This window comes from Lygodium microphyllum, chromosome 3, assembly GCF_053477565.2.
Source record: "Lygodium microphyllum isolate KBCC chromosome 3, Lygodium_microphyllum_v1.1.10, whole genome shotgun sequence".
Lineage (NCBI taxonomy): Eukaryota > Viridiplantae > Streptophyta > Polypodiopsida > Schizaeales > Lygodiaceae > Lygodium > Lygodium microphyllum.
In genome coordinates, this window is record NC_141137.1 from 188,922,175 (window position 1) to 188,934,966 (window position 12,792).

The window sequence follows — 12,792 nt, forward strand, 5'->3', positions numbered from 1 at the left end:
GACAAGTTGGGTCTACACTTTTGGTTGGGTTTACCTTTTTTAAAAGTAATGATCATGATCACTTTTGTGTATCAGGTGCAATTTGGGTCATCAATCCTAACTCTCCAAGGTCTTTAAGACCCCATGGAGATGGTGTTGAGGAAAAGTGATTACCAATGTTCACAAAAAACCAAGGTTTAATGTAAAGTGAATTGCAAAATTCAAAAAAAAACTTTCAAAGTTGAAAGAAGGTTTGAAATCTCAAACTCTTCAAAACTTTTAGTTATAAAAATGGCAAATACATGTAATTTGATTCAAAAATCTCTGCAAAAATTTGAGTTAGAAGTTACCAAGAATGTTTTTCATGAACTCTTGTGATGATGAACACAAAGTATCAGACCTAATTGCGAATAAATAACCAAACAGCTACACATTTTTTGAAGCTAGATAAGGCCAGGACTGCTGGTGACTAAAAGCATCATCATCGTGGAGCAGATTATTGTGATCAGCAGATGCAATCTTCTTCTTTTGTTCATGCCTATTGCATGGGACAGTCAAAAGAAGTCTAGCCAGAAAACTCCAGCTTATGAGAGATCATTGATCCAGAGCATTCATGGCAAATCGCAGCAAAAGACTGATCGAGGACGAGCATGCAGCGTAGAAGAGCTGTCCTGAATTGGACAGTAGGGTAGCTTCAAGGAACTGAAGTAGAGAGTGTCTGTTCATGCTTGGGCTCTCGGAGCTGATACTTTACATATCTCCATTAACTTGCTGCAATCGAGATTTGAGAATCTCTTCCGCCTGTAGGGGTTCTCATCTTCTGTTGAGTTTGGCCAATAGGATTGTGAGTCTTCCGCATACTGTGAATCTGTTTTGCAGGCTACACTCCTGTTCCAGTTGACATTTCCACTTAACTAATAAACATGTAACCTCTAACCACCTAGAATAGACATACCTGGTTTGTGGGTGGCCCATCATGGCTTAAAAGGGCAAGCAAGTTCTCCATCCTAGCGAGAATTTCATGTGAGCACTTACCCACTAGCATGAAATAAATCAGGTGCATTAACTCGATCAAAACAATCAATTCCTGTGTGGATATCTCCAAAGGTGTTGCATCCAGTAAGCAAACACATCCATTCACTCAAGTCTGGTGAAACTGGCATTGTTTGTAGAAGCTTTTGAGCATCCTCTAAATGTCCACAACGGCTCAAAAGATCAACCAGACAGCTAAAATGCTCCAATGTTGGTGCGATTACATGCTGTCCAGACATCACTCTGAAAAAGTAATAGCCTTCCTCTACTTTACCTGCATGGCTGCATGCCATAAGCAGAATAGTATAAATCTTGCCATCTGGATTTAGACCATGCAGCTGCATCTCATTTAAGCACTGTAACAACAGAAAATAACTACCATGTTCAGCAAAGGCTGTAAACATGGCACTCCAACATACCAAATTACGACCTGGCAGCTTGTAGAACACAGTGTAGGCATCATCCAAGCTACCACATTTAGCATACATGTCAATAAGAGTGGTACCAACGACAACATCAGTATCGACACCATTTTTTACAATCTGTACATGTAACAACTTTCCCTGTCCTATGGCCCCTATGCTGCCGCAAGCTTGACATGTGCACAAAAATGTTACTTTGTCTGGTTGTATGCCATCTTGACCCATTACATTCAGAATTTCAAGAGCATGAAGACCATGCCCAAACTGGGTATATGCAGCAATCATGGCATTACATGAAACAACATCATGAATTTTCAGCATATCAAAAACTTTTTTTGCCTCGCTTAGGCACCCACATTTCGCATACATGTCAAGAAGAGTGTTTCCAACAGTAAGCTCAAAGTCCAATCCAAGCCCAATGACCTGTTCATGTACCAGTTTCCCTTTTTCAACTACTTCAAGGTTGCTGCAAGCTTTCAGTGCACATATAATTGTGACTCTGTCCAGATGTATACCTGCTTGTTGCATTTCATCAAAACAAGCAAGAGCAGAATGATGCTGCCCATGCTCTAAATAACCTGAAATCAATGAACTCCAAGAAACAACACATTTATTCGGCAGCTGACAGAAGACTTTGTGTGCCAATTCAAAATTTCCACATTTACAATACATGTCAACCAGGGCATTTCCCAGAGTGGGGTCTAGTTGAAGCCCATTATGGACAATGTGCTGATGTACATATGCACCCCGCTCAATGCAGTGTTCATTCTTGCATGCTTTCAGCAAACATAAAAAGGTAACTTTATTTGGTGCTACTTCATCCTTCTGCATTTTTTCAAAAAGTTCCATTGCAATATAACCATAACCATGTTCTGCATATCCTGTGATCAAACTGTTCCATGACACAATGCTTCGATGAGGCAAACTGTTAAATGCTTCATGAGCTAAAGCAAGGTTACTACATTTTGAATACATATCAATCAAGCTGCTCCCCACAACAATGTCCAAGTCTATACCACCTGCAATAACCTGGCCATGTAATTGCTTGCCACGAAGCAAGGCCTTTGCATTGCCACAAGCTTTCAAAAGGCATGAATATGTAACACAGTCAGGGCAAGTACCCTCCTGTTGCATTTCATCATAAAGTTCAACAGCATGAAGATCATGATAATGCTCAGCATATCCACACATCATAGCATTGAAAGTCACCACATTCCGCTGAGGAAAATCATTAAAGACTTTAAAAGCTTCACTTAGGCTACCACACTTGGCATACATATCAATAAGGCTGTTTCCAACCACAGTGTCTGAATGCAACTCACTCTTGATTAAATTATGGTGTATTTGTTTGCCTTGTCGCAATGCACCTGTGCTGCTACATGCTTTCAACATAGATGAGTACACATACTTGCCTGGACTTGAAACCTCAACTTGCATTTCTTCGTACAACTTGAGAGCTCTTTCATTTTCTCCAAGTGAAACATGAGCAATGATGATTGCTTGCCATGTCCATGCACTTGGTTTGAATGATTTGCAAAAGACAAGGTTTGCTTCAAGCAAGCAGCCACAAGATGCGAACATGCGGACAAATTCATCTCTTAAGATGGCCAAACTACTGAGTTCGGTGTTGATAGAGAGGGCATGCAGTCGCCTTCCAGTTGCAAGATCCTTCCTTCTGGTACATGCTTGCAAAAGTGACAGCACAATGGGTACCGATATAGGTACCAGTTTTAACAGCATGCAGTCAATCACGCGATTAGCCTTCTCATGATCATCAAACTCAAAAGAGTCCACATGTTCAAAGCAATCAGTCATACCAGCAGCTCCCTATGATTCTAAGTAATGGTCATGTTTCGTGATCAAAGCAACAAGCATGGTTACCTTTTATCATCAAAGGCCGAAGCCCTGATTGTTCAGAAAAAACACCACAATCTCGAAGCTTTGATTCTTCAGAAAAATATTGATCATTCGGAAGGACACCGTAATCTCGATCCGATTCCGTGATGAACAAAGGCGTCAGCCCTCCGTATCCTTGTTGATCAAGTTCCCATAGTGAGAAGCGAGAAACTCCCCGGTTCTTTCAGCCAGGAAATAGACAACTGTAAGATAAGATTCTCCGTGGAGTCCTTGACCACCCTGTCAGTGGCACCAGGCCTGCGTATGATTCCGATGTAGCAAAGCTCTGCAGTGCATACAACATTACGGAAAGAAGAGACAAACCAGGCCTCGACACACACAGAGACTCGTGCATGATGACGACTTCGGCCTGCTGCTTCATCAAATGACGCATACTTCAGGTTAAACAGAGCCACACCAAGAGCACATTTGGCCACTGAGGTGATAGGCCAAAACTCTCAGTTCTTTTAGTGAGCCTCCTGGCGGCCTTTATCGCCTGTGCCGGAAGATGGGTTCTCAACTAATTCCTTTTTACTTGACCCGGCTCGTTCCACACCTAATGGCAACCCCCCCTCGATACTATCTCCCACGGGGTCTTTAAGAACCGGGGAGTTGGGATCGACGGCTGTGGTTGAGGCTGAAAAAAGGAGTGCATCTTAACCTCTATTTTTTAACAAAGTAAACCCAAACGACATAAAAAACTTCCCTACCAATAGTAATCCCAACTAATTGAAAAAGTGGAGGTTGACCAAGGAATGGTGTCTCGAATTTCCACGCAGTTTGCTGCGACGACCAAAAGTAAACCCATCCAATCTTGTAAACGCAACCAACCCGGTGGAATTGATTGCGTGGGCTACCAATGCAAGGAGACGATAGATCCTGTGGGGCCCACCTTTAATTGGGCATTCAACGAAGCCGCTTGTAGGGTCCCGAAGCAAACTAACTCTAATACGAGTTTTTGAATCGTAGATCAAAAGTCAACCCAATCATTGTGGTAAACCCCGCCTTCGAAGTAAACTAAGCCAACCTGGAACCAAAAGCCGAAAACTCTTGGTATAACCCGTAGGAAACTCTCGGTATAGCCTATAGGAAACTCTTGCACACAGGGCGCAAGGTGCATTCGTGAGATATTTTGAACAAAGGTCTGAGGCCCATATTGCTACCAAATACGAGCTCACAACATCATCTGAACAAAGGTTTGAGGTCGTTTGCCATTTGTTGCTCATGGCTTCCACAATAAGATGCACATCTCTTTCTCTCATGTTTGCATTGGACGCATTGTGACATTGGCATGATGTTTTAGTCGTACGTACATATGTAGTCAACACACATGGATTATGGAAAGTGACATTGAGATCGATGATCTTGACACCGAGGAAGAAACATCAGATGGATCATCAAGCGATGAGATTGAGATACTTGATTTCTTTAATGGAGACAATGATTCGGCACCACAAGAAAGCACTATCAATGCACCAAGCCCAGCTACCTATACCTCATCGAAGTACTTCTCTTTCAATAGAGAGACTTACGGCTTGATGGTCAGTGATTTGAGCGGGCAGAAGGCCATCACATTGGAGGTGCTCAAGCAACTCCATAGGAAGGAGTTGCTCGACTTGAAGAAGTGGAGAAGGATCAAAGAAGGTCTTTGCATTGGTAGAAATGGCGATGGACACATTATATTGGCCTTGAAATCAGAGCCATCGTTGCACATTGCATGTATAGAGGAGTGGGAGAGCATATTCCTTGAAAATCACATAAACAAGATTACAAGTGCTCACGAGGGTATCAATGTCACAATTGATTCCATCAAATCCACATGGTGTGCTGACTTGAGAAGGCATGGCATTCCTCTTGCATATGTGAGAGATCTCATCGGTGGGTGTACTTGCAAGGTGTCCACAAGGCCCCATGGTTATGACGGCCCATTTCTATTTCATGGAAAGGTTCTGGAAAGAAGAGCACCCATCTTGGAGCTTACTGCAGATAGATCTCTTATCGAGCGGAGGCTTCAAGAAATCATGCTTGAACACAAAGTTAGATTGGGCAAGGTCCGCTTGACCAAAAAGCATGGTTTAGGGAAGACAATAGTGGAATATGCACGTCATCACAGTGGTAGAGCAACTCGAAAAATCAGTAGGTTGCGAATCTCGAAGAAATGTGGTTGCCCTTTCAAGGTGCAGATCGAGTACAAAGACGATCTCCATGATGTCACTATACAGGTCCATGGACCACACGAGGGTCATGTACCTAGATCTCGTGCTGACTTGTATCACTTGCCAATGCATCCAGCTGTGATTGATTGCTGCAAGGATGACCTATTTGACGTTGGGACATGTCACCATGTCGCCAAGATGGGCCTAACCAAGGAGCGGTTTCATTTGAAAAATGCATCTCCGCTGGATGGTGTCATTTATAGGTTCTTCATGATACCAAGGGAGGTGCATACACTATCATACCAAATGCGAACTGAAGGTATGTTACCTTCTAAGCCATTGCTCTATGATATTAGGTTGCTTTTGAGCGTCAATGTTCTGCGTGTCCTGCAGGCAAACTTTCGAAGCATGATTGGACGGCAATGTATTTGGAGGCTCTCCGTCTACAAGATTAAAATAAGGCATTTGTCATATTCTCATTAATGTTTATACTCTGTGAAAATTAGTACATCTATTTGATAGTGTCATCTACATGGTCCTTTAGGTACTCTATTATCAACCATATAATCCTCATGCAAAAGAGGACAAGGTCAAACCATTCGTACCGATAGTCCAGGACGAATGGATGTTGCAAATGAGTAAGAGGTTCTCAAAGAACAATGCTCGGGCAATCGATAGCACATTCAAGACCAATGTGTTTGGTCTTCCGCTTTATGCGGCAGTTTTACCAAACAAGCATGGAGTGGGTATCCCTATTTGGTTTATGCTATGCACTAGTGACAATGGGTCAAACCAAGAGATTATGGCTTTGCAAATCACCATAAGACTAGTCCTCTCTAGGATGGGAGATATTCGCCCTGCTCCCCTGGTGATTGATAAGTCCCAGCCAGAGCTGGAGGCACTCTCGAAGGTTGTTATGGAAGACCCTAATTGTTGGACCATTGACTACCTTAGTGGCAACAAACGTCAACATGCATGCCATATTATTCTATGCTAGTTCCACACAAAGAAAGCATGGGTTGAAAATCTCTTGCCACAAGTACACCTTTTCATAATCGTTTTACTTTTAAGCATTATCTTTTTGTGAATTTCGTGAGCTTGACAGTGAGTACTTCACATGTTCTTGCATGAATCAAGGTCCCTACAGATAAGCATAATCATGTGTATGTCTCTTTGTCCAATCTTATGCATTGCCCTACTACAGAGTCGTAGTTTGATGATACATTTGAGCAAATGCTTCATCATTATTCCGCTCATCCAAATGTGGTCCAATACGTTACCAATGGATGGTGTGGGAAAGATTGTATTTGGCGTGCAAGATGGCCCAAGTTTGGTCGCATGTTTCCACATGGCAATGTCGACACAACCAACCTCATTGAGAGACTTTGGCAATATATCAAGTACACTCTACTTGATGCTAGGATCAATAGGTCCATTTTGGATTTGCTGCATGCCCTTGTTGGTGACTCGTCATCGGGGTCTAGAATGGATGGATTGGCGTTGGAGTTTTTCAAGCAAAAGCAAGAGATAGGTAATGTGGTCAATTTCCATTCTATTTCCGCGTTTCACCTTTCCTTGAAACGCATTGTTGTCTTACACATGTCTATTATGCCAGCCGATTCTAAGCACTTCAAAGTCTATGGGTCAAGCAAGAGTCATACGGCTAGATTGGCAGCAGAGGAGAAGATTCTTCAGCGGTGTGAGCAAGATCCCTCCTCTCTTCAAGTCATTAACGAGGGGATCGCACTGTTTAAAATGGCGAGCACAACCCAACATGCAAAATGGTATCATATAAGTGTACAATCAAACTAATGTGATTGCCCTGATTGGTCGACTGACTGTAAACATCTTCATGGTTTGAGACTCATCTTGAAGAGCCATTTTCCTCATCTTGAAGAGCCATTTTCCTCACCTTTACGAGGTTCTCCCCATCATCGATAGTGCGCATGCCTTTGATGACATGAAGCAAAGACCAGGTGGCGATGAAATCCCAGGATTTGAGAGACCAGGTTCCGATGGTGGTGTGCAGGAAGGGGATCTCGTGTCCTCCATCGCAGACTTTAGAGGGCTCCTTCAGAGGATCGAGGATAGGATTCCATCCTACACACCGGCACAGATGGATGCTTGTATGCACCAATTGGAAAATACTAAAGAGTCTCTTGTTCACATGTTCTCTCCACAGGAGATTGACATGCCTAGGAAGGGTGGGATCTATCGAATCCAGGAAAATGTCATACAGACACGCCTAGTGCATGGCAAGGATCATCGTCCTCGTCCAAATGAGGGGGGGGGGGGGGAGGGGGGGGGGAGTCCTCATCGCAACCCAAGTGTCCATCTATCACAGGTGTGTTAAGGCACACGCATCAACAAGGGAGGGGCCGTGTGAGGTTTAGCCCAAAACCTCGCATATATTGTCCTCATTGCTGCACCAAAACATTTTTGGTGGACCCTCTGGCAGTGTATTCATGCCATACTTACCATGCACTGCTCCCTCTATCCTTGCGGTATGCTCCTCGTCCAATGGGGTCTATCTTGATCGGCAGGGTGATGCGATTGTATGGTGAGTCCTACATTGGCACTTGTAGTATTTTTTATTGTACCTACACCAGTGAGAATGAGGAGTGACAATTTTCTCTCTCATTCCCCGATAGGTCCACGATCACAAAAGTTTTGGCATCTAGGTTCAGGATGTTTGTATTGTACACATGATTGTCCATTTTAGTGGAATCCCATTGGCGTCCCATTGTTGATTTTGGTGTCTCATTCTTGCATCTGTTCTATTCATTGTATAAGTATTCTAAATATGAGAAACCTTGACATGAAAAACCTTAACATAAGAATTTGGAATCCAAACACTAAAGCCTAAACCATTACCCCAAACCATTAACCCCAAAGCATTAACCCTAAACCATATCATAAGATCCTAAAGCATTAACCATATGCTCGTTGCGTGAGGATGTGAAGATGTTTGTTGCTTTCGTTGCATTCATTCTATTCATTGACATAATAAACCATGACATAAAAAACCTTAACATTAAAGCCTAAACCATTACCCTAAAGCACTAATCCCAAAGCATTAACCCTAAACCATAGCATAAGAGCATTACCTTTAACCATGTGCTCATTGCGTAAGGATGTGAGGATGTTCGTTGCTTTCGTTGCATTCGTTCTATTCATTAACATAAGAAACTTTGACATAAAAAACCTTAACATAAGACCTCGTGAAATCCAAATACTAAAGCCTAAACTAAGATCCTAATGCATTAACCCTAAACCATTAATCCCAAAGCATTAACCCTAAACCATATCATAATATCCTAAAGCATTAACCACGTGCTCGTTGCGTAAGGATGTGAGGATATTCGTTGCATTCGTAATAAACCTTGACATAAAAAACCTTAACATAAGAAACCGGAATCCAAATACTAAAGCCTTAGCCAAGATCCTAAAGCATTAACCCTAAACCACAAGCATGTTTTCAATAAATACAAAGGCACAAAAGATTCAACTCAAGCAAGAGTTGAATGCCTTCAAGAAAGGGAAAATGTCTATCAATGAGTATGTGTTGAAGGTGAGGAGCATTGCAGATGCTTTAGCAGCGATTGATGCAATGCCGGATGATGATGATTTGGTTTCATCCACTCTGAGTGGCCTTAACAAAATGAGAAGGCATGGAAATCATTTGTTACTTCAGTATATGTACAGAAGCCATTTCCAGATTTTGATGAGCTGATCTCTCTCATGATTACTGAAGAGATCAATATGCAGGGTGATTCGTCTGAAAGAAATGGTGAACAGGTCCAAGCATTTTACTCCAGTTCAAGAAGGGGACGTGGTAGATCCTCTTTGAGAGGCCGTGGTGGGACGTGCTGGCGATAACCAGCAAAACAGGTTCAATCAATAATTTGGTGAAATGCAGGTTTCTAGAGGCAGAGGAAACTTTAGAGGCAAGGGGAGCTCTAGAGGAAGAGATGGATGGCAGAATAGAGGTTCTGGAAATTCTACTATTGTTTGCCATTATTGTAGCAAAACAAGCCATATTGTAGCCCATTGCTATGCAAAGAATGCTGATATTCACAGTGGTAAATTGCAGCAAGGAAACTATGCATCGTCTTCATGACAAAATGAAGACAAAAATGAGCGTCTGTTTGTTATGCAACTTATGATGAATGCGGTTACAGGAAAGGAGACAAATGATGATGTATGGTATGTCGATTCATGACCAATCATGTTGAATGGTTTGGAGAGATGCAGGAATTACAAACGGCTTGGAAGTCTTTTGTAACTTCTGTATATGTCAGAAAGCCATTTCCAGATTTCGATGAGTTGGTCTCCCTTATGATCACTGAAGAGATCGACATGCAGAGTGAGACATCTGAAAGAAGTGGTGAACAGGTCCAAGCTTTCTACTCCAGTTCAGGAAGGGGACGTGGCAGGTTCTCTTCAAGAGGCCGTGGTACAGGACGTGGTAGTGACAACCAGCAAAACAGATTGAATCAGCAATTTGGCGATATGCAGGTTTCAGGAGGTCGTGGTAACTTTAGAGGCAGGGGGAGCTTTAGAGGAAGAGGTGGATGGCAGAACAGAGGTTCTAACAACTCTGGTATTGTGTGCCACTACTGTGGCAAAATAGGTCATATTGCAGCCCAATGTTATGCTAAGAGAGATGATATCCGCAGTGGTAAGTTGCAGCAAGGAAACTATGCATCGTCTTCACGACAGAATGAAGATAAAAATGAACGTTTGTTCGTTATGCAGCATATGCTGAATGCTGTTACAGGAAAGAGAACACATGAAGATGTTTGGTATGTTGATTCAGGTGCATCCAATCATATGACCAGCCATGCAGAATGGTTTGGGGAGATGCAGGATTTGCAGAATGCAAGTTATGTGCAGACGGGTGATGACTCATGCCACCCAATTTCACACATTGGAAAAGTTCCCTTGTCCTTGCATGATGGTAAGACAAAGAGTCTTTCAGATGTATTGCATGTGCCATCTATTACAAAGAACTTGGTGTCAGTCGGTCAAATGGTAGAGCAAGGGCTGCAAGTCAGATTTAATGCAAAGGGCTGCTTTGTAGAAGACTTCAATGATAAGTGCAGGTTGGTAGCAAAGGGAAGTAGAGTTGGACGTATGTTCACTCTAGATGCTGGAATTCCTTCTATGAATGCTGCTATGTATGCCAAAGGAAAAGGTATTGTTGCAGACATTGAAATTTGGCACAAACGCATTGGACATGCAAATGTACAAAGGCTGAAATTAATGCAGTCCAAAGGGTTGGTTACAGGTTTGCCTACTTTTAAAGTTGCAGAATTTCAGAAGGTATGTGAAGCATGTCAGTTTGGTAAGCAGGCAAGACAACCCTTTTCACATGACAGAGATGTAAGCAAAAATATCCTTGATGTTGTGCATACAGACATTTGGGGGCCTACACAAAATGTATCTCTTGGAGGCAGTTCATACTTTGTCACATTCATTGATGATTGTTCTAGAAAGCTGTGGGTATATTTTATGAAGGAAAAGAGTGAAGCTTTTGAGCACTTTAGAACTTTCAAGGCTGCAGTTGAAAGAGAAACAGGCTTGAAAGTAAAGTGCCTGAGGTCAGATGGAGGGGGAGAGTACCTCTCAAATGAGTTCCGTGATTTTCTGAGGTCTCATGGGATAAAGAGACAGTTCACATGCAGGTATACTCCACAGCAAAATGGGGTTGCAGAAAGGAAAAACAGGCATATTGCAGAAGTTGCACGCGCCTTGATGGCTGAAAAGAATATGCCTAAGCATTTTTTGTCTGAGGCTGTTCATACTGCTGTTTATATTATGAACAGAACTCCCACAGCTGCAGTTCATGGTATGACCCCCGAAGAATGTTTTACAGGTAAGAAGCCTGATGTTTCACACTTGAAAGTATTTGGTTGCATTGCGTATGTTCATGTGCCAGATGAGTTGTGGAAGAAACTGGATCCAAAGGCTGAAAAGTGTATCTTTATTGGATACTCTTTAGAGCAGAAAGGATATCGTTGTTACAACCCTGTCACATGTAAGTTCAGAGTGAGCAGGGATGTCATCTTTGATGAAATGAGCAGTTGGTATGCATCTAGTGGTGATGCATTGGATGTTGATGATGATCATGACACTCATGTGCAGGCTGAAAGGCAAGAATCACGGACTCTTAGTGGACCAGAGACATCATCTGGTAGTCCTTGGTCTGGGAGACTAAGGAGTACCTCTACATCTTCGAGTGCATCTAGTAGCACTACAGGTAAAGACAAAGGAAAGAATAAAGTGTCAGAAGGCATTGATGCAGTTATTGATGGAGACTCCAGTGGCTCAGAGAGCTTGGATGATGAGCTTGGGATTCCTTCAGTGAGGACTCCAGGTGTGCAAAGAGCACGTGTTAATGCAAAGACTCCATTGAGTGATCCAGTGGTACGCAAGTCTAGCAGGGTGAGATACCCTGTTAAAAGATTTGGTTTTGAGGGTTATGCAGCTCACCATTATGCTTATATGCTGAAACTAGTTGAGGATGTTGAGCCCACATGTTTTGAGGAGGCTGTTGGTCATGCTCATTGGGATGCAGCAATGGATGAGGAGATGGCTGCATTAGAGGCCAATAAGACTTGGGATCTAGTATCATTGCCGAAGGGAAAGAAAGCTATTGGATGTAAGTGGGTTTATAAGATTAAGCACAATGCAGATGGTTCTATTAGCAGGTACAAAGCTAGGCTGGTTGCAAAAGGCTATGCCCAAACATATGGCATAGATTATGATGAAACCTTCAGTCCAGTTGCTAGGATGGCAACTATCAGATGTGTGATTGCTTTGGCAGCAGCCAAAGGTTGGAGGTTGCAGCAAATGGATGTAAAGAATGCCTTCTTGCATGGTGATTTGCAAGAAGAAGTGTATATGGATCAGCCAGCAGGTTATGAAGATTTAGAGCATCCCACGTATGTGTGCAGGTTGAAGAAGGCACTCTATGGGCTCAAGCAAGCACCTAGAGCATGGTCTGACAAGATCAGAGAGTATCTTGTCAATATTGGATTTTATGTTTCTGATGCTGATCACTCACTTTATGTGAGAAAGGGAGATGCAGGTTTGGTCATCATAGTCATCTATGTGGATGACTTGATTATTACAGGTGATAGTGATAGTAGGATTGCTGAAGTCAAGGGATGTTTGAAGATGAAGTTTGAGATGAAGGATTTAGGTGAGCTAAGGTACTTCCTTGGCATTGAGGTGATCAGATGTGATGATGGTATATGGCTATTCCAAAGACAGTATGGCTTGGATATGTTGTCCAAGTATGG

General features: G+C 42.6%; 1 protein-coding gene across 1 annotated transcript; it reads right to left on the minus strand.

Moving 5' to 3' along the window:
* Positions 1-302: 302 nt before the first annotated feature.
* LOC148039326 (pentatricopeptide repeat-containing protein At5g27110-like) lies at positions 303-3,903 on the minus strand. The gene has a single exon (XM_087675218.1). It carries the CDS (start codon positions 3,246-3,248, stop codon positions 1,011-1,013), a length of 2,238 nt encoding a protein of 745 aa, XP_087531344.1. The 5' UTR covers positions 3,249-3,903; the 3' UTR covers positions 303-1,010.
* Between the last annotated feature and the right edge of the window lie 8,889 nt (positions 3,904-12,792).